The 21,276-nt window shown below is 45.1% G+C and overlaps 1 protein-coding gene across 2 annotated transcripts in view; it reads left to right on the forward strand.

Annotated features, from left to right (window-relative positions):
• Nucleotides 1-21,276, forward strand: part of GRHL2 (grainyhead like transcription factor 2) — a 159,764-nt gene that overhangs the window by 131,465 nt on the left and 7,023 nt on the right. The window contains exons 12-14 of one of the 2 annotated variants that reach the window (XM_067017416.1): nucleotides 2,707-2,738; nucleotides 11,838-11,932; nucleotides 14,336-14,421. In XM_067017416.1, coding sequence (XP_066873517.1) covers nucleotides 2,707-2,738; nucleotides 11,838-11,932; nucleotides 14,336-14,421 — 213 coding nt within the window. The remainder of the gene's footprint in view (nucleotides 1-2,706; nucleotides 2,739-11,837; nucleotides 11,933-14,335; nucleotides 14,422-21,276) is intronic. The other variant, XM_059042994.2, reaches the window with a different exon arrangement.

Genomic DNA, 21,276 nt, shown 5'->3' on the forward strand with positions numbered 1-21,276 from the left:
AAGCAGCCCAATCAGTGTCCCCTGGGGCATTGCAAAGTTAAGTCCTGCTATCCGGGGCTGTTCTTGAAGAGCCTCAGGCTCCCCCTGTGTCCTTGGAGTCAGAGTTAAGGGGCTCAGTTAGGGAGCCTGCCTGGGCCCCAGGCAACAAAGGAACACACTCTTCTGTGCTCTAGAACAATGCGTGAATGTCCTGTGGTTGATCAACTTGCTTGGCCAAAGGAAAGGAGCGCCTACTGTGTAGCTGGCTGGAACTTTAAAGGCTGCCTTCGTCGCCTTGGGAGATGGGTCCAGAGGCAGGAGGGGAGAGGGCAGTGCCGTGGCGTGAGAAGTGGGCACGGGACAGGGCTTGGCCGACTTTGACAAGCAAAATGAGAGCTAGCTGTGGCAGATCAAAAGCGGGGCTAATTTTACCATAAGGGAGCAGGCGCGGGTAGGGGAGGAAGGCCTGTGGTAACCACTGCAGGCCTGAGCCTGGTAAAAATCAGCCACGTGGCAGCCCTGCACAACTGCGGAGCAAGGAGCTGTTTAGCCTTCATGGTCGGTGAGCGCTCCGAGCCGTGCTGAAAGCACCTCAGCTATGGTCACCCAAAGACGTGGCCTGGGGGGCAGGATTTTCAGTGTCAGCCCACATGTCCCCTGCTCCCTCGTTCATCTCTGATTCACTTGGGGGTTGGTGCATTCACCAGACGGTTATCCAAACCTCCAATGAGGGCATGAACCCAACGTGCCGGCTCTGTGGAGACCTTCAGTCGCCCTCTCCTCACACTAAAGTCCTGATACGCACTGGGGCTTTTGTGGGGAATGCCTTTAAAAAGAAGTGACGGGGGGAGCTTGGGAGAAATGGTGGGATGCAGAGGGATCACCCCACTGGGTAACATGTACTTGGCGGGTATGAGCCTCTTCCTCAAGGCCCCTGAACACAGGGAGGACATCATTCCTCCCTCACACCCTCAAGAACCGTCTCCCCACTTGTGGCCTGGAAACCCTCTACCCCCCAGATCATAGGCGTTCTTGATAAGAATGCAGGTTCCCAAGTTCCATTCCAGGCCTTTCAAATTAAAATCTCTGAAGGGGGACTCCGGGAATTTGCGTTTATGAGAAGTTCTCCAGAGAGTTTTTATGCACTCTAAAGTTTGAGAAACACTGTCTAAAAATTCAATTCGTGCAATAAGCCCTACAGCCAACCAGGAAGAAACAGTGGGTCATTACATGCAAGGAGGAGAAATGACAGTGCAAGGAGGTGATAGGGACAGTGCAGCAGAGGCTGCTCAGGAGGCCAGGAGGACACTTAGAAAGAGAAGGCTGCTTCCAGCTTTGGGTCACCGGTCACCTTTGCACAGAGCTGTCCATTACCCACCCTACCAGGGTGGTGCAGCAGGGTGGATGTATTATGCCACGTTTAAAGAAACCAGCAAAAGACAAGCCAACATCAGGAACTTTCCCCCCAAATCCAGTTGTGTGTCCAGTGCTATGGCTCAGGCTCCCTTGCTTATGAGGGTCACTCTATATGCCTCTAAATAGACAGTCCCATTGCTAGCACATCCCAGTGCTGTGATGCCACACTGAAACTTGGGGTGTGGGCAGGAAACGTGTTACCTTCATTGTTCTCTAAGAAGAAATAAAGTATACGGTACAACCATAGACATTAAAAAGTTTAAGAGGAAAAAGTTCCCTGTGGAAATCCGAGCTAATGGCTAACATGACTCATTCCCAAAGAGTTCCAGGTAACGAGCTTTGTTACATAACTAAGTTTGGGTTTGGAAGCATCCCAGGAAGTGCCACGAGCCTTTGAGAAAGTTTCCACGGAGAGCGTCAGTCTAGACACAGCTGTTTCTTTCCCAGGTGGCTGCAGCAGGGACAGTGAAGAAATGGAGTAGAACCAGAGGTGGCTTTTGAAGTTAATGGGTGAATGTTGGACACTAACTTGAGTTTCATTCTTCACCCAAATGGAAATGGTCCTGCAGCACAGAGTTAAAGCTCACAAAAGGCCCACAGTTAATTGTCATAAATAATTGGATGAAGAGGACTTAACATACATAGCAGATCCCCTCTGGATTTCCAGAGTTGCATAAAATAATAAGGATGCTTCATAAGGTCTTTAAATCTGATTCTGCCTGCTGCCATGCTGACCACTGAAAGGTGGTCAGAACACCTTTCCTTCTGGCCAGAACACACCTCCTAGAGCTAAATGACCTTTCCTGGCCTGAGGGTAGTTGACTCCTAGATTCTTGTGGTCATGGGATGCCAGGGTAACCCAGGTCCCTTTGGGGAAAAAACAGAGGCCTGGGGTTACTGCCGTGGGGACCTCTTGTTCCCCGCCCTTCTCCAAAGCACTCTGTCTGGAGCCGGCTCTCCTGTGGACTGGATGGGATTGGTTACTCACGGGCCCTGCTCCAAGGCCTTTGTAAACAATGATTTTTAGATCTTGCTAAAATATGTCCTTAATGTCAAAAGCAAGATTTGGCTTAGGGCTATAGGTAATCTGATTTCCAATTTTAGTTCATTAAAATCTAAGAATTAACCCTAGGGAGACTGTGAAGAGGTTAAATTTGTATTTCCTCAGACATACATGTGCGGCCTCATTAAACAGATTTGTCTTTTGTCTTTTCTGAGACAGTGTCATGCCTTAGGAAAGTCTGTGCATCATGTAATATATTTCCATTTCTTGTGTCCAACCTACAGTAAGCCTATTGTTTTGTTCCGCAGGTGTATTACAACACGGATGATGAACGAGAAGGGTAAGACACTCGGTCTTTTCACTCAAGCACCCGAAGTCAGTTCATGTCAGTAGAAATGGGTTTCCAAGCACAGGGTGATGGGGCAGGGAGTGCGAATGTCTGCTAGGCCTCCAGACTCAGAGCTAGGAAAGCCTTGACTCGGGATTGTCTGGAAGAAGGCTGGGGAATACCATTCTCCTTCCAAGTTTCTCTTTACCCCTCTCTCCTTCCTATGATCTGCCTTTGAAGAACTAGCTGTTTTTTTTTTGAAGTGATATATCTCCGATTCCACCCTTTCACTGATAATCCAATTACTGAAATCTTTGGCCCCAACACAAGATCAAGCTGAGCTTGAGGTAGGAGCCAAGGACACAGCCTGTCCCACTTTTAGTGCTACCTGGGCCCCCCCACATGCCTCCTGAAGCCCTCACTCTGGGGAGTGAGCTGCGAGGGCTAGTGGTGAGACTCGTTTGGATGGGAGCTGGGCAGGCTGAGAACCTTGTCACTGTCCTTAGGGCGGTAGGGGAGGAGAGGGTTTACACAGGGCCACTGAAGGCTCCTAGTGCTTTGCACATCAAGTCTCTGCATAGTGCTTTTCTATGCATTAACTCATTGTATAGACTCCTAGAATTTTAGAGCCAAAAAGGGACCTTCAAGGTCATTTAGCTGACCCCGTCTTCTAGGCAATGTAGCACAATATACTGCATCCTTGACAGGTGGTCACAGCTTCTTCTTGAACGTTCCCAGTGATGGGAATATTCTCAATAGTCTCACTGTATGAGATAGCTCGTGATACTGTTGGCCAGTTCCAGCTCCAAGAAGTTTGTCTGTTGAACTGATGTCTGTCTTCTTTTGACCCATTAGCTCTATTTCTGCTCTCTGGATAAGTCTCAACCTTTCCTCCTCATTCAAACATAGTTCTACCTCTCAACATCTTAATTCCCCCTTCAGGGGGTACCACCAGATTTGTTAATAGTCTCCTTAAAGCTGGCTCTCAGAAATACATATGTTCTGAACCACATGAGTTGGAGATTATATTGGGATAATTTCATCTTATGACCTGGATGCTGTTTTTCTCTTAAAGCAATCTAGAATTACATTCATTTTTCATCTACATAACATTACTTATATACAACTAAAGTCTTGGTTTGCATTAATTACATGTGTATAACTAAACTCTCTAGATCACTGGTTTTTCAAACTGTAGTCAAACGGAGGCTTCCCTATTCTTCCCTATGCAATTAACATATTTACTTGTAAAACATTTCAAAGTGAAGTAAGTGGAACAGATATTCTTGAGCTCATTTCCTAGAGCAGAGCTCAGGGAACTATAGCCTAAGGGCCAAATCAAGGCCCAGTACTTTTTGTACTGTCTGCAAACATTTTTTAATGGTTGAAAAAATCCCAAAGAAGAATAATATTGCATGACACTTGAAAATTATGAGATTCAAGTGCCCATAAATGAAGCTTAATTGGAATACAGCCGCATTAATGCCTTTGTGTCTTGTCTCTGGCTGTCCTGGTGCTACCGCAGCAGAGCTGAGTACAGAGGCGCTGCTGTAGTTGCAGCAGAGACTGTCCGTCTATCCTGGAAAGCCTAAGTATTTACTTTACAGAAAAAGTGCCACCCTCTAAAGGATAGAGAATCTCAAAAGAGCCTAATAATTCCCTAGTTGGTTAGGAACAGAGCCTTGTCCAGGATCTGACCTCCAAATTCTGAGTTCCAAATTTTCTAAATACATAATTAGATTGTTCTTTTTGTATTGGTACAGAGGTAATATATTCCAGTGGTGGGAATGAACAGAAACGCTTAGCACGGGCAATTGTAATCTGTTGTTCACATAGTTTACAAAGGACAGGGTGGCGTCATGGAAAGAACGTTGACTCTGAGCTGCGGAAGCCCATGTTCTACTTCCGGGCTGCCGCTCTCACCAGTGTGAAGCCTGGGGCCACCTCCCTGACCTCTGGGCTTCGGTGTCCTCCATCGTAAAATGAGGATTTTGTATAAGACGATCTGTAAGATCTCTTGTGAGAAAAGTGAATGTTATGAGTAAGAAATGCCTGGGACCTAAATGCTCCTGCATGTGCAGGCTGCGCTTGTGAATCTGCCTCAGCCTAACTGTCCTTCCTTGCAAGTCGGCAACATTTAGGTGGCTCATTGACCTACTTTTACCTCTTCTGGCCTGCCCTCTGTAACAGTTCCCCTCTTTTATTGCAGAATCATGAGGCCTGAGGCCCAAGGCTCTTACTCTTAACCATCTTCTGATTAGAGTTCGACTGAGCATTATGGGTGGCCTTGGAGCCCAGTGTTAACACATAGTAGGTACTTGGCTATTGTTACATGTAAAAGTGGTAATCAACATTCACCGGATACCTTGGTTAGGCACTGTCCTAAGTGCTTTACATGGATTATTTTATTGGATTCTTCCAACATTCCCATGTGGAAGATGCTATACTTACTTCCACTTTATAGTGAGGAAACTGAAACTTCAAAAGATCAGGAAGCTTCTCAGCTGCACAGCTGGTGAGTGACAGAGGCAGGATTTGAACCTGGGTCTAGCTGCACTCTCGTTGCCTGCCTTTAGTCATCACGCCCTATCACCTAACCCTCGTAATTCTTGATCTGTGGCTGCCAAGGAATCATCCAGAGACAGGCCCTCATCGTGATGCCTCTCTGGCCTTGACAAAGGCACACCGTTTGGATTTTTGGACCCAGGTTGTGACAAGCCTAGGAGAGCGCACCTGGCGGAGGGGGCCAGTTCACCGAGCCCTGGGGAGAACCACCTTCACGGGCATTCGCTTAGCCTTCATCAGATCAGGACTGTCTGGCCAGTTCTTCTCTCTCCCTGCCAGGCATAAATCAGTTCGTATTAAAGCATCTAACTGAGTGCTGGAGAGCGTCATTCAGGCAGCCACCAGCTGGAGGACACAGGCTGCCCAGGTGCACCAGGGCCCTCTCCCAACTACTCCAGAGCCAGAGTGGTGGCCAGACACGGACTTGTTCACGAGGAGGAGAGCTTTTTGGCCTGAAGTGCCAGCAACCCCGAGTGCAATTAGAGAGAGAAACTAGAGAAAATTCAGATGAGGTGGGATGGGGAGCCATCATCAGCTAAGCACCTAAGCTAAACAAAAAGAGGAACGAACACCTATTTGCTCCTGCCTCCCTGTCTAGTGATAAGTATTCGGGGTGACTTCTGGTGCTGAATTTGGGGATCACAGACCCCATGCAGGCTTGTTTCCTAGGCAGGGGCTACAACAGATAGGGAGGCTTTTGGACACCATCTCTGAGCAGCAGGTCTCTCGCTGCATATCAGAATCAAGCTGGGGAGTTAAAAAAAAAAACAACTCACATACAGGGACCGTCTCCAGGGATTTTGACTTAATTGGCAGATGGGTGCAGCTCAGGCATGGAGACCTTTTTAAAGTCCCCAGGTGATTCCAATGCACGGCAATGTTTGAGAACCAATGCTCTAGAGCCAGGCAGCCGTGATTTGAGTCCTGCATTGATCTTACAAGCTGTGTAACTTAAGATAACAACCTTTTGGGGCCTCAGTTCCCTCATCTAAAAATAGCAAATATTAATACCTACCTGCTAGAATTATTAGAAGCATTAATACATAAAATGCCCTGGTACATGGAAGATGCCTTCAGAAAAACAGAGCTATTATTATTGCCAAGGTTCCTTTTCAGGCCCTAAATAAATGAGACTTCATTGAGAAATGGAAGAGAGGAAGATGAAGAAAAATGGAAAGAAAAACCAGACAAAAAGAATTTTCTGTAGAGCTGAGCCCTTAACTGGGGATTCATGAATGGCTCTTATGGGGAAGAGGGGAGGGTCTTACGCTCCCTGAAACAGTATTTAAATGATATGCAAATACCATGCATGATGAGAAATTCTATTTCCATTATTTCTGGGGATCTGGTATCCATCTCCATCTGACCTCTAGTTCCTGGAAAACCATTCTTGCCTTAAACCTCTGTCCACACTGGTCCCCACAGAGGTACCCCCCATTCCAGTCTATAGTGAGGTCCCCTCAAGTCTAGCAGCTCTGTGGCTTCTGCACTGCATTGGGGGCACAGGGATTCTTGGAAAATTTGGGCATCCTTGTGTCTGTTCTTGATCAAACCTTTTATTTCAAGATAATTATTGATTCACATGCAGTTGGAAGAAGCCCACCCCCTTTACTTTCTTTTTTTTTTTTGGCCACACTGCTGCTCAGCATGTGGGATCTTAGTTCCCTGACCAGGGATTGAACCCAGGCCCACGGCAGTGAAAGCGCCAAGTTTTAACCACTGGACCACTGGGGAATTTCTAGGCCCACCCCCTTTTCAATTGATGTATTTTTATTTTTACTGTTAGATATTGCAGTTAAAAAATCCACCCAGTAATACTCAAATCTGCATGAGATATACAAGGAAGATTTTTAGAAAATATTTAAGGAAATGAAAATCATGTTTACCATCCCTCAGAGTAGCAGATTTTTATCAGTTTCTTATATTAGTAGCAGTTATTCTTGCTTGTATACTAGTTAGCCATTTTGCAAATTGGAAGATTTGAACTAAAGACTCTTAGAACTAAGCTGTGCCTCCTTTTAAAAATTTAACCTACATTTGCCCTCTCTGTTGCTCTTCATTTCTCTGTTTCTCTTTGGGATCCTTTTCCTTTTTTTTTTTTTTAATTGAAGTATAGTGGACTTACAATGTTGTGTTAATTCCTGGTGTATAGCAAAGTGATTCAGTTATACATGGGATCCTTTTCCTATTGCCAGAAAAATTCTGTTTAATAATCCTTTTGTTGTGGAACTTTTGGCAAAGAATTCTCTCATATTTGTTTATTTGTTGTAAGTGTTTTTATTTTGTAATCGTTTTTCTAGGGTATTTCTGTTAGGTATCAAATTCTAGGTTGGCAGTTACTTTCTTTCAGTTTTGGTTTCCATCATTTTTTGTTGAGAAGTCAGCTGTCTTATTGTTGCTATTTAAAATGTAATCTTTTCTTTCTTCCCTTCCTTCCTTCCTTCCATCCTTCCTCCCCTTCTTTTTTCTTTCATTTGGGAAAGACTGCTTTAAAATTTTTCTCTTTCTCTCAGGTTTTCAAATTTTTTATGATGTTTCTACATGTGGGTTTTCTTTGTGCTTTCTTTTTCCTCCTGCTTGGTATTTTATACCACTCATTGAATCTGTGGGTTGATGTCTTTCCTCAGTTTTGGAACATTCTTGGCTGTTATCTCTTCAAATAGTGCTCTTCCCTGTTCTCTCCTCACTCCTTTGAGACTCTAAATGTGTATTAGAGTTTTTAATTCTGTCCCTATGTTTTTTATGTTCTTTTCTAAAATGTCCATCTTCTTTACTCACCATGATCCAGCCTGGATATTTTCTATTGATAACTCTCAAATCCTCTCTTCTGCTAGGTCCAATATACTAAACCCATCTATTGAGTTATTAATTTCAACTATTGCACTTTTTAGTTCTAGGACTTCCACTTAATTGGTTTATTTTAATCAACTTCAATTCTAAATGTCTTGTCATTTATTTTCATGAACATAATAATAACTGTGCTATAAGTATGTTATCTGGGTCTGTTTCTATTGTATGTTTTTCCCTTGGTCCTGTTTAATATTTGATAATCATTGAATGATGAACAATATACATAAAAATTATGGAGGCTCTGGATGACCATATTTTTCCTTATGAAGGTTTTCCCTTTCCTCTGGTATGTAGCCTGAGTTAACAGATCACCATAACTGAGTCAGGGACAGAACTGACCCAAAGCTGGGTTGCAGTTTATTTTAACCTCAGATGACCTCTAATTCATCCTAACTCCTAGATTGTACCTTTGAGGGACTTTCTATGGGTCTTTTTCCTTCATGGAGCTTGAAGTTCAATTTTTGTCTCCTTAGCATGGGGAGACTACCCAAGCCTCCTCTATGAGTTTCAAGGGCTTTCTGCTTAAATTCTTACTCTCTTATCCTGTGCAGCTTAAAAACTTGCTAAATACCTGGGAAGGAATACTGTAGTGTCTGGCTTACTTCTCTGTACTTCTCTACTCTCTGGAAGTCTTCCTATTAGTCCTGAATACCTTTGCAGCCCTAAATACCAATTTCTGTTTCTCTAACACCATAAGATTGCCAAAAGCTGTGCAGACTTCTTTGCCCGTAAGTATGTGCCTCTGCTGAGATCACCATCCTCTACTCTCAGCTGAGAAATGGCCAATGCTTCGAGAGGAAAGTGGCCCACTGACTATCAGCTCACCTCTCACATTTTTCTCCTCTGAGATCTCAGCTCTCAGGTTCTGGCTGACTGAACAGTAGTGTCCAATACCTTCAATAAGATTAAATATATATATATATCTATATATATATATATATTTACAGTTACTTCCATTGTTCTTGGCTGGAACATTGCTTGGTTTGCCACAAGATAACAACATCTTAGCCAGAAACAGAAATATCTGTATTTCCTCTTAAAATGATCCTTCTGGGGCCTACTGACCTAGTTATTTACTACTTTCAATTGTAAGCTCTTAACTACCATAATTGTTACTAAACATATGTGGGGTTTGTTTTTTGATTTTGGTTTGTGTTTACTGAGTGTGTCAGATGAATTCTATCAAGACCCTCAACTAGCATTGATTAAAGTCATTTGGGGATGATAGGTTCTTCCCCAGAGTGATTTATTGTTGAAAATAAGCTGATTGAGATTCTACTCCATAATGTGAAAGACTTTGTGAGGACTTGAACATAAGAGCGCCTCCTCTTTTCTGAGGCTAACAAAGGGTAGGGACGTTAATTTATCTAGGGCAGACGTGGTCATCAGCCTACACAGGCCATAAGCAGAGTTGTGAACTAGACAAACTATGTCTCCATGGTGCCTGCAAGTCCTTTCCGTGCTTTATTTTGGTACCTCCTCACCTAGGTACTGATGCCTAGTGTGCTTCAGCCTGACAGATAGGGCTCAACATTGCCAAGTATGTCCAGAGACAGGCTTCAGATCCAAACACCTTCCCAGTTTTTCTTCTGATGAAACTTAGCCATCCTTTGTTTGCACCTCAGGGACTTGCTTTCCCTGAGATTCACCCCACAAAGCAATGATTTCATATGTTGCTGGACCTGGAGTCCCTCCACATGTTAACACGTTGCGCCCACGGGACGGAGACTGATGTCAGAGAAAGCACCCTTTTCCTTGTTCTTGTCCTTTTGTGGTACAAGCCAGTGTAATTGAACAGGACATCAGGAGACCTGAAATCCTTACTCTTTCTATCAATTGGGCAGTCACTTCTGCCCTTCTTTTCTCGCCTTGCTTTGAAAAGAAATGAAACCATTGAATTCAGACCACACAAGCTTATTGACTCCTACTGGGTTTATATATTTGAAAGTGTGAAAAAACATTTCTGAACTCCCAAGAGAAATGTGGTTTATCCAAGATGTTATTTTAATGGCAAAGTTTGTCATGCTCAGAATGGGGTGCTGTCAAAAGTCAACAGACCTGGAAAAATGTAAATAAATCTTTCTGGACGAGAGAAAGAAAATCCCTAGTTTAGGAACCCTAACACAGCATGAAAGAGTGTCTGGTGATGTTTCAGGCTATTTACCCATTATTAACCTACTGGTCATTGACAGCAATGTCAATAGATTTTTAATCTTCTGCTCCCAGGGTCGTGGTCAGTCCAGCTCCAAGACATGACAGAATAATATACCTGCTTTTATGGTTTTAAAGAAAAGTGAGGGAAAGATAGAGGGAACAGTGCTCTAAAAACTTATTACCACCTTCAGCTGGGACTTGTTTGAGTTTTTCTTCTGGCTATTTCCATAGTTTGACTTACTATGGAATAAAATGGAATGCTGACTCTGAATATCATTTCTCATACCCTCACTCATCAACATCTCAGATCTATCGAGTACTTTATCATGAGGTTGTTCCTCAGAGCTGGGTTCTCTCAACAGCCTGTTCCCCTTTTTTAGCTGTGTTGCCCTGCATAAGACACAGCACCCCGAGCCTTAGTTTGGTCATCACCGAAATAGGGATAAGATTGGTCCTTGCCCTGCTGGCTCTCAGAGTGTTCCTGAGACTTAATTGACCAAGGAGATGAAAAGCGCTTTGATGAAAAGCGTGGTCTTATTAAGGGCTCATAAACATAATTTTGTACCACCTAGAGTAGAAGATGGTAATTTAAAGCCTTGTTGGTTTAATACTTTAAACTATTAGAATTAATAGAAGTACTTTTTGGACTGTCCACAGTTTTATGCTATGTATGTGTTCTTTCTACCACTTTTTCAGGGCCTAATTACCTCTCAGTGCCCAGACCTCTGAGTACCATCCTCCTGGAGGTTAGGGTTTCGGCGTATGAGTTTGAGGGGACACTCAGCAGCAATGACTTCTGTTCAGTGACAATCTGCTCTTCTAATTTCCTTCCTCTGGAACAGCCCTCCCTTCTCTAGAGTGCCCAGAAAGACAGAGACTTTGGGAGGAAATGCACAGCCACCAGAACTGGCCACTTGGGGACCGGTGGGCCCTCAGGAAGGGGGACCGAAACCCTCTCCCACGAGGAAGGAAGGGCCAGGTCTAGGGAACCTCGGCCACTGCAGTCTCCTCTGCTCCAAGCTGATGGAGTTGTGGAACAGTAGGAACCGAGGGCAGCCTCATAACTTAGAACCAGCGAGGCAGGCCCGCGCCATTTCCAGAGGTCACGCTGTGCCCTCGGGGCTGGCGAGAAAGTGCAGGACACCCAGGCCCTAGCTAGGTGGGACAGGCTGTGTAACTTGCAGACCACACAAACACAGGGCTCAGGCCCGCATCCCCAGCCCTGGTCTTCTGAGCAGGAAGGGGGTGGTTAGGTGCAGAACGGAATGGGTAAAACCCAGAGGTCTCACCTCGGTGGATCCATGTTCAGCAGCAAGGAGGATGTCTCAGGGCCATGCATGAAAGATATTGGCATGTGTGTTCTGCCCCACATGCAGACTTGGGACCTGTGAGGGGGACGTAGGAGGTTGGTGCGTGGATCCGGTTGTGATAAGGGATGGCATAAACAAAGGGAAAAGAATAGGGACTGGTACATCCATACACCTTTTTTGTTGGCACCTCGGGTGCCTTCCTTAATTAACACTTTCTCCTCATCTTTTCTAGCAGTAGTGTCCTTGTGAAACGGATGTTCAGGCCCATGGAAGAGGAGTTTGGTCCAGCACCTTCTAAGCAGATGAAGGAAGAAGGAATGAAGCGAGGTACGTTCCCGTTGAGGCCCTCCCCTGGTGCTGCTCCAATCAGGAATGGTGGTGGGGACGTTTCACTGAGAAGAGCCCCCGGGCCCGGCCCATGTCCCTGCAGTTCTGTGCTAGCCTCGGGGTGCTTTTATTGACACAGGAAGTCCACAGTCTCCTCCTTTGGTTTAAATCTTATCTCTTTAAACACCCTAAGCAAACATTTATTCTTCCTGGGCACTAATTCTTTCCTTTACCTTGAGGGAAATGTAGTGAATATACTGACTCCAGCAATGAGATGTAAGGTTAAAAAGAAACTCGTGGGGCTTCCTTGGTGGCGCAGTGGTTGGGAGTCCGCCTGCCGATGCAGGGGACGCGGGTTCGTGCCGCGGTCCGGGAAGATCCCACATGCCGCGGAGCGGCTGGGCCCGTGAGCCATGGCCGCTGAGCCTGCGCGTCCGGAGCCTGTGCTCCGCAACGGGAGAGGCCACAGCAGGGAGAGGCCCGCGAACCGCAAAAAAAAAAGAAAGAAACTCGTGCTGTGTTTGCCAGTATCCTCTCATAAGCACCAGCAGCTGAGAATCCTTCAATGGATGCAAACGATTAATCACGGTACAAGTAAGGGAACCTGTTTTCTGTGACATCACAACTTACTCATTTTCTCTCAGTCAGGGATCTTATTCCACTTCACCGAGAGAATAAGAAACGAAGCACAGGCCTGTCCGTGTCTTGCTCAGCATCTCGATGCTGTGCTGACTCACTGTCCCTCCTGGGAGTAAGGGGAAAGGGGAGATGGTGGCTTTTCTCCCCACATCCTGCTGTAGCCAACACCAGGAGCTTCCAGAGACCTTCCGCTTACAGCGCTGGACTTGTAATGAGTCACGTGACCGTACGTCCACCATCTGCACAGGCTTGAGGTTTTAGTTACTGAGAATTTTTTTTTTCCTGTTTCTTGAAATGGGATTTGCATAATGGTCAAGAGCAGCCCCTGTGTAGCCTCCCTCAGCCACATCGAGTCATGTGACCTTGGGAAGGTCCTCTGCACCTTGGAGTCCTCACTTGTAAAATGGGGTGACAAGAGTACCCACGTCACAGAGGGAGGCTTGATGAGTTAATGTATGTAAAACACTAAACTCAAGTGCCCACCACATAGTAAGCGCAGCATCTTCACTAATATAATTATTAGTTTTATTTTTAGGCCTGGATCTAGTTAAGGAATATTATCATAATTGTGAATGAGTAATGAGCATTTCAGAATTCAGAGTGTAAGTACCTGAGAAGTGCTGATTACAGTAGTAATATTTAAACCTATAAAGGGCTTTCCGACTTCACAGGCTCACCATCAAATATTCGAGTGCATTTGCAGCTCCATTCCTGCATGCCTTTTATATCTCATCCTTTAGAATGAGGGCAATGTTATATGGAAATCAAGGATCACACAGGCCAAAGTAATAGTAGCTTACCTCCGTATTTAGTACATGCTGGCTGGTCCAAAGCTTGTGTTCTTCAGATATGTTGAGGTTGTGAAGTCTGCACAAAAATTGCCGTCAGGAATTGCTGTGACAAAATGCAAAGTTACGGCCTTTGAAACATCTCAGTCATAGGGACACATGAGGGCACTGCAAGCTTCCAGCAAGAGAGAACTTGTTCTCCCAGGAGTGGCTTTTCTCACTGAGCCCCTCCCTGGAGCTCCTACGCTGAGCTGGGCTTTGAGGAGCCCAAGAGGTCAGGGTCAGTGACAGTGCCCCTTGTTTGTTAAATGTTCTCCAGGTCAGAGAATGACTGTGATTATCACCAATGCCCTTATTTGTTTTGCCTCTGTAACCACGTCTCAGGGTGGCTCTCTCAAAGTCACCGGGGGCTGCCGTGGCTGGTTGCCTTTGTCTCTACAAGCTCTGGGATGCCTGATGATGGTTACTGCTATGTTAGTGGAGTGATTGTTATCCACAGATACGCAGTTAATGAGAGCTGCCTCTCTGGGCAAGCCCTGGGGGTGAGCTGTAAGCCCAGCATGCAGGTGTGGCTATCAACAAGCCCAGCAGGAGATGGTGGCACTGCAGTCCGTCAACCCGCTGCCATGCCCCCTTTAACCCATTCCAGGGACTCCTGCAGCAGGAGTAGCAGCCACACTGTTTCAAAGACAGTGATTTTCTAAGAAGAGGTCTGTAAATCCAATGGAAGCGGCACTCATTGAAATATTGGGCTGGCCAAAAAGTTCGTTCGGGTGGCTCGACCTTTTTGGCTTAACCTAATAGAACATGGTTTGGGGTTTCCTTAGGGTCAGCCTGCTGGAAATTACATTTTTCTGTTGGGGGTTACAGGAAGAAGTTACAGAATGTTCATCTGTAACAGCCACTGGTGGGAAGCAGTCTCCTGGGGCAGCTGCGTGGGCGCCACAGTCACGGCTTCCCGCCCCTTCTCTTTCAGTGCTTTTGTACGTGAGGAAGGAGACAGACGACGTGTTTGACGCCTTGATGTTGAAGTCCCCCACCGTGAGGGGCCTGATGGAAGCGGTAAGCAATTAACCCCCTTCAGCCTCCCATAAACCGGCATGTAGTCTCCTGAGCTGAAATCTATCTATTAAAATGCAGCCTTCGAGATGGCCCTCGAGTGAGCTTTCTCAAGGAAAAAGAAAAAGCAGAGATTTATGGGGACAATGATTTCCACCCTGTCTGGCTTATTCGCATCTTAAGGAGAAGGAAACTTTGAAAAACTGCCAATTCCCTGTCAGTTTAAGGCTAATTAGAGTAAGATGCCACAGAGAAAGTTTAAACTGTGAGTTTCCATTTGTCTCTTTGCACGAAACCAAATTAGATACGTTTAACTTCCGAATCTATACAGAACAAAAACGATTAGGAAGTGTCTTGCCAGCTGCGATAGTGTAATCCAAAATAAAATATGACCTCTTTTGGTTAAGAAAAAAATATAAATTGCAGAGTTATAAAATGATTTAAGTAAGATTCTGAAATCTCTCCCTCCCTTCTCATCCCTCGTTTAGTCTAGCATTACCCAACCTGGGCTCAGGAAGTTATTTAATGTTTTATCCATGTATTATCCATCTGAATATGACTCCACATTGAACATGATATCTGAATCCCCTGTACAACCATGTTGTAGAAGATCCAGGGTTTTTGTGGTTCTGAAGACAATAGGACTGCCAAGGGACAGCCTAGAATTTTTGTTGGTCTGGAAAACTGCTACATTGAAACAGCACATTGGGCTATGGAGTAATACGTTAAAATGTGTAGGACAGTGACTATAAGTGGAATCATACACGGTGTTGTCTTTTGTGGATGATTTCTTTCACTTTGCATAATGTTTTTGAGGTTCATCTATGTTGTAGTATAAATCAGTACTTCGTTCTTTTCTGTGGCTGAATAATATTCCATTGTATGGATAGACCACATTTCGTTTTTCCATTCACCAGTTGATGGACATTTGGATTTCCCCCCACCTTTTGGCTATTGTGAATAGTGCTGCACAGAACATCCAGGTACAGGTGTTTGTTTGAATACTTGTTTTCAGTTCTTTGGGGCGTATACTGAGGAGTGGAATTGCTAGCCAGACATGTAAGGTCACATTGTATTATCATACAATTTATAGGAAATATCAAGAACAGGCAAATCCATTGAGACAGAAAGCAGATTAGCTGTCGACAGGAGTTGGGTGAAAGGTGAGTGAGAAAAGTCTACTTAGTGAGTTTCCTTTTGGGGTGATGAATTGTTCTGGAACTACATAGTCCTGAAGTTTGCAGAACATTGTGAATGTACTAAATGCTACTGAATTGTACACTTTAAATGGTTTACGTGGGGAATTTGTATGATATGTAAAAAAATTACTTGTTCACCTGAAATTTTTTTAAAAAGCACAAGAATGTCACCAATGTGGCTGGCATTGTTAGGCAATTCAGAGCAGGGCATGGAGGACCACACCCTCTAAGAAACACTTGGCTGGAGGCTTTGGTAATCGCTTTTGTTCTCAGGATTTGTCATTGGCATGGACTTTGTTGTTACTGAATCTGATCCCCCCATAAAGGGAAAACAAAACCAGAAAAGAACACAACAAAAAGTATCGTCTATCTCTCTCCAAATGAACTAGAATTTTTTTAAATGACCCTAAAATGACTGCAAGATTGATTTATGAGCTACAAAAGCCCTTTGAACAAATTTCGTACCTTTAATCTGGCCTTTAAGATCATATTACTGAAACGGACTTACCTAGGATGGTGGTGAAGCTGAAAATTACTTTAGCAGCTGTTTTGAATGCATATTCCCAGTCCTCAACCCCAGATTCCCGTTCTGCTGAAGTGGAGGTGGGGGAGGGCACTGGAGCAGCAGGAATCTGTATTTTTTTTTTTTTTTTGCGGTACTCGGGCCTCTCACTGTTGTGGCCTCTCCCGTTGCGGAGCACAGGCTCCGGATGCGCAGGCTCAGCGGCCATGGCTCACGGGCCCAGCCGCTCCGCGGCGTGTGGGATCTTCCCGGACCGGGGCACGAACCCGTGTCCCCTGCATCGGCAGGCGGACTCTCAACCACTGCGCCACCAGGGAAGCCCTGGAATCTGTATTTTTAACAGTTCTTCAGGGTATTCTGAGATCAGCCAGGTGTGAGAGCCACTGACCTAGACCAATTCTGAACTGATTCATTATGCCTTTTTCCTTGGTGTCTTCCTTTCCTGTGTGACATCTGGCTAGTTCTACAAGTGTTCTGTAGCTGCGGTCTCGCTGGATCACAGTGGGGTTAAATGTCACCTTCACTTCCACCCAAACAATCCCTGAGTTAACTCTGCTTTTTTGTTTCTCTCTTCCCCAACAGAATGTAAAGTTCATGAGAACAGGGGCTTTTGTCTCTTGCCGTCTTCTGTGTATCCCCAGGTGTTTGAGCATATATATTTGTTGACTGAATTGAGCATCCACTGTGTATGTACCACCATGCCAAGTGCTATGGGTGGCATGTATTTCACATGCATTGCTTCACTTGAGCTTCACAATATCCCTGTGAACTTGGCAGGTCAGATACAATCACCGTCATTTACAGATGTGGGGTTTCCTGAGCTCTACAGAGTGGCAGAGGCAACTTAAGCCCTTGAGCAACTTAAGTCCACTTAGGGAGACGTCCACGCATGAAAAGTTATTACAAGAAGAATAACCATTCTAAGTCACAGCTCACAAGAACTAAAGGAAAGAAGCTTAGGCAATCAGGCAAGAAGTAGTGTGTATGATGGTTGATCCCACACAGTCAGGGTTCAAATCCTAGCTCTGACACTTCAGACTAGTGTGACCCTAGGCAGGTTACTCAGCCTCTCTGTACCTCAGGTTCATCGTTTCTGAAATGAGAGTGATAATAATATGGGATATTATTATGAAGATAGATACTGATAAAATGAGATGTAGGGTTGTTTCGAGGATTAAATGAGTTCCTATACAAGGTGTTTAAAGCAGCACAAAGAAACACTGTATAGTGACTTCCCTGGTGGCGCAGTGGTTGAGAATTCTCCTGCCAATGCAGGGGACACAGGTTCGATCCCTGGTCCGGGAAGATCCCACATGCCGTGGAGCAACTAAGCCTGTGCTCTGCAGCTACTGAGCCTGCACTCTAGAGTCCGCGAGCCACAACTGCTGAGCCCATGCACCACAACTGCTGAGCCCGTGTGTTGCAACTACTGAAGCCCACATGCCTAGAGCGCATGCTCCACAACAAGAGAGGCCACCGCAATGAGAAGCCTGCGCACCGCAACAAAGAGTAGCCCCCGCTCGCCGCAACTAGAGAAAGCCTGCGCGCAGCAACGAAGACCCAATGCAGCCAGAAAAAGAAATAAAATTGAAAATACAGAAACACTGTATAAATGAATATATATAGGTAGTAGACGGCTGTAAGTGCTATGGGGTGGAGAGGCAGATTGAGATTCCCTCAAGCTGAAGGGGTTAGAGAAGGGTGTTCTCCCCTGGTGAAGCTGGCTGGGTGCACAGGGAAAAGGTGGCTCGTGACCCCGGTAGCACCCTCTTCTATGCAGCTGAGTCATTCACGCATGGAGATGCAGGCCTGTCCTCCCCAATTCTATTGACAGGTCAAATGTAGCCACCTAGGAAGTATTTATAAGCAAGAGCCACCCCTTTTTCAAGAGTGCATCTAAGAGCCCACACTGAACAGTTTATAACTCCACATAAAAGTCATTGGCCTCCAGAGCTGGCAGTTGTGTTGGATGCCTCTAGACCAGGCATCTAGACCAGGTTTTCACATTGGTGAAAACCAGTGGAAATCTCTAGTTCTGCCTGTCACCTATCTGAGGTTTCTGGGCAAAGAGAACTCTCCACAAAGAAAAAGTCTAAAAGTTCCAGATCATCAGATAGCCAGTAACACACTGATGAGATTAAGTCCAAGACCTAGGATCCTCTTGGATGTCAAGGAAGTCTTAGAGGTCCTTAAAAACATTGATCATGAGCTTTTAAAAATGATGGACATATACGAGCGGTTCAGAGAACTTGAAAAACACAAAGAAAAAACCAAGCAGTCCTAATGCCCCCGCTCTGAGAACTATCACGAAGCGTGTGCTTGCCATGCACAGGGAAGGGGAGTGTTGTGGTGACGCCATCCAGCTCCTGGGCCGGAGGATTCCTTCCGTAACCTCCCGACAGATGGCCAGCTTCCTCCACATGCTCTCCTGCACGGTCTCACTTCTTTCCAGCCTTCTGGACTTGGCAAAGCCCACTTCCTTGCCTGGCGTGGAGGCAGAGGACGCCGTGTTAGGGTGGCATTTTATCCAGCTGCCTCTGCCTTTGCCTTTGCCAACCGCACAGAGGGCGGGACTTTGCCCTCCTGGAGTCTGTTGCCCTCGGTAGCCTGATGCCCGTGTCAACTTTGCCAGTTGCTTCTTGGTACTGGGTGGGGCCCATGAGCCCTGCTTCAAACAGGCCCAACATAGGCCCCTTTTCTCTATGAGCTTAGAATCTGAAACCAGACCGCCAGACTGTTACCTTTTAAATCTTGTCTCTGCCACTTCCTAGCTGAGGGACCCTGATGACTTAGAGTGTTAAGCCCGAGTTTCCTTGCCCGAGAAGCAGGTCTCATAAAAACACCTATTCTGTTGCAGTGATGAGAGAACTGAGCGAGTTAATAGATGCAGAACTCCCTGTGCTGATATGCTAAGCACTTAGTAAGCACTCAGTGAATGCTGGCAGCCGCTGCTACTCCCAGCAGATATGCAGGTTTATGCAAATTTCCTGTTATCAACTGATCTGTGAGCTGAGGTGCTTTGGGAAAAACTGGGAGTCAAACCCCTGAATAGAGAAGATCCAAGAATCAGATTCACCTCTCTTTCAGAAAAGGGGGACTAAGAGATATGAACTTGCTGATGTTGAGTTGAAAAAGGAGCACACTTTATTTTTCCATTTCACTTTAAAAAGAAGTTCCAAATGACACCAACCAAAGTTCAAAACCCAACGCTTGCAGGCCAAGCAACTCACAACGATAAATGTTTTAGTTTTTATTTATTTTACTTTGTAGTTTCCTCTTTCTCTTTAGTTTTGCAGTTGGAGTAAGTCACTGTTTTTCATCTTTTCTTGAAAGTTATTCTTTACTTTCCCTAAATTGTTTCAGTCTCTTCTCCTTATTGCTCTGTGATTTGAAGATAAATTTCCAGCTGTCTTCCACACCACTACTCTCTAGCTCCCACCACCCCCGGGTGAGAAAAGACCTTTAGAGCCTTCATTTCTCCCCTCTCTTCCCCTTCTCCGCTCACTAGGATGAGTCCACTGAAATGTTTACCCCATGCTGTCCCCACACACTCCAGCCTTCTTGATGTTGCTGTTGTTTAGTACTTTCTGTCCAGGACACAATTAGATTTTTCCTTCTATTATGTTCTTCTTACTTCAAGAATCCTTATTTAACACTTACTTCACATCCCCAGCCCATTTAACTATATATAGGTATACATACCTATAACTCTATATATCTATATACAGACCATATATATCTATATATCTATACATTATGTATGGATATATAACTATAGATCTATAGTTATATAGAGTATATATAGTCTGTCTTCGTGTGTGTGTATATGTATGTATATATTTATGGTACAACACTGGGCTGCTTGTTTTCTTCCCCCTTTGCTTTGCTCAAGTCTTTGTTCTGATGCATATTCAGTTTAGCTAGAGTGCTTTTGTGAGTATTTTCCTCAAATGGGATATTTGGGTGAAATGCATTTCTTAGATGCCATTCTTTAACCTGCGAAGTGAGGGAGAGCTTGTTGGTGTACAGAATTCTTGGGGTAAAGTCCCCTTTTTCAGTAGTCTGTAGGGGTTATTCCAGTTTGGTTTCTAGTGCTGCAGATGAGAAGACTGAAGCCAGGTTCATTCTTTTTCTTTTCTTTTTTTGGTAACTTGTACTTTCTGCCTGGGAGGTTCCAGGATGTTTTATTTTCATTACCCTTGGAGATCTGGCACTTTTCAGAATGGCCAGATGCATGGGTCTTTTCTCATTGATCCTTCCTGGGATTCAGGATACCCCTGCTATCCAAAAACATGGGTCTTTCCTCTATTATTTGTTTAATTGTTTCCTCTTCTCCATTTGCTCCTTTTTCTCTGTCTGGGACTTTGGATAGTCACATCAGGTACGGCTGTCTCTACTCTTCAAACCTCTCTCTCTTTTCCCTTCATGATTTCCATCTACGCTGTGTGTCTTCTCTCTGCACTTGAAATGGTTTTTCTAATCGATCTTTCCTAACGTGATTGGTTTGCTGGATCGACCACCTGGCCTTCAATTCATTTATTGACCTTTACAGATTTTTTTAGTTCAATATCATATATTTAGATCAGAATTTTATACTTGTGTGCTGTACAGCAGTCTTCATAAGTGCTCTTGTATGTTCTGTTCACATGGATGCCGTCCACATAAGTTCTGTCCGTTCTCTCTGTTGCCCACAGGCTGTGTTATTTTACGTGCTGGGCTCATTTGGGCTCCAGTATGGCTGTGAGGCAGTTCCATCAGTGACGGAGCAGTGCTGTGCGACAGGCAGGCCATTTGTTTCCCTGTCTACCTTTGCTGTCTCAGTCCTCGGCCCACCTGTTCTGCTCCTTTGGGGCTTGGGGGAAGTGGGGGGGGGAGTTCTTCCTGTGCAGTGTAAGGGATGGATGGGTGGGAGTCTGATTCTCTGGAGAATAAGCTCTTCCCAGGAGCCAAAGCGATCCCACCTTTGTCCCAGGGCTCTTTGGCTTCTTGTCCTAGCCTCTGCTACACCGCCCAGTAGTCCAAGTCCCAAACCTCACCTGCCCTAGCTGTTTGTGAGCCCTGCCGGCCACTGGGCTCACAAGAGGTGGGTGGATTGGACTTGGGAGAGAAAAAGCATTTTGGGTAGGTGTCTCCAGA

Source organism: Kogia breviceps, chromosome 17 (assembly GCF_026419965.1).
Source record: "Kogia breviceps isolate mKogBre1 chromosome 17, mKogBre1 haplotype 1, whole genome shotgun sequence".
Classification (NCBI taxonomy): Eukaryota; Metazoa; Chordata; class Mammalia; order Artiodactyla; family Physeteridae; genus Kogia; species Kogia breviceps.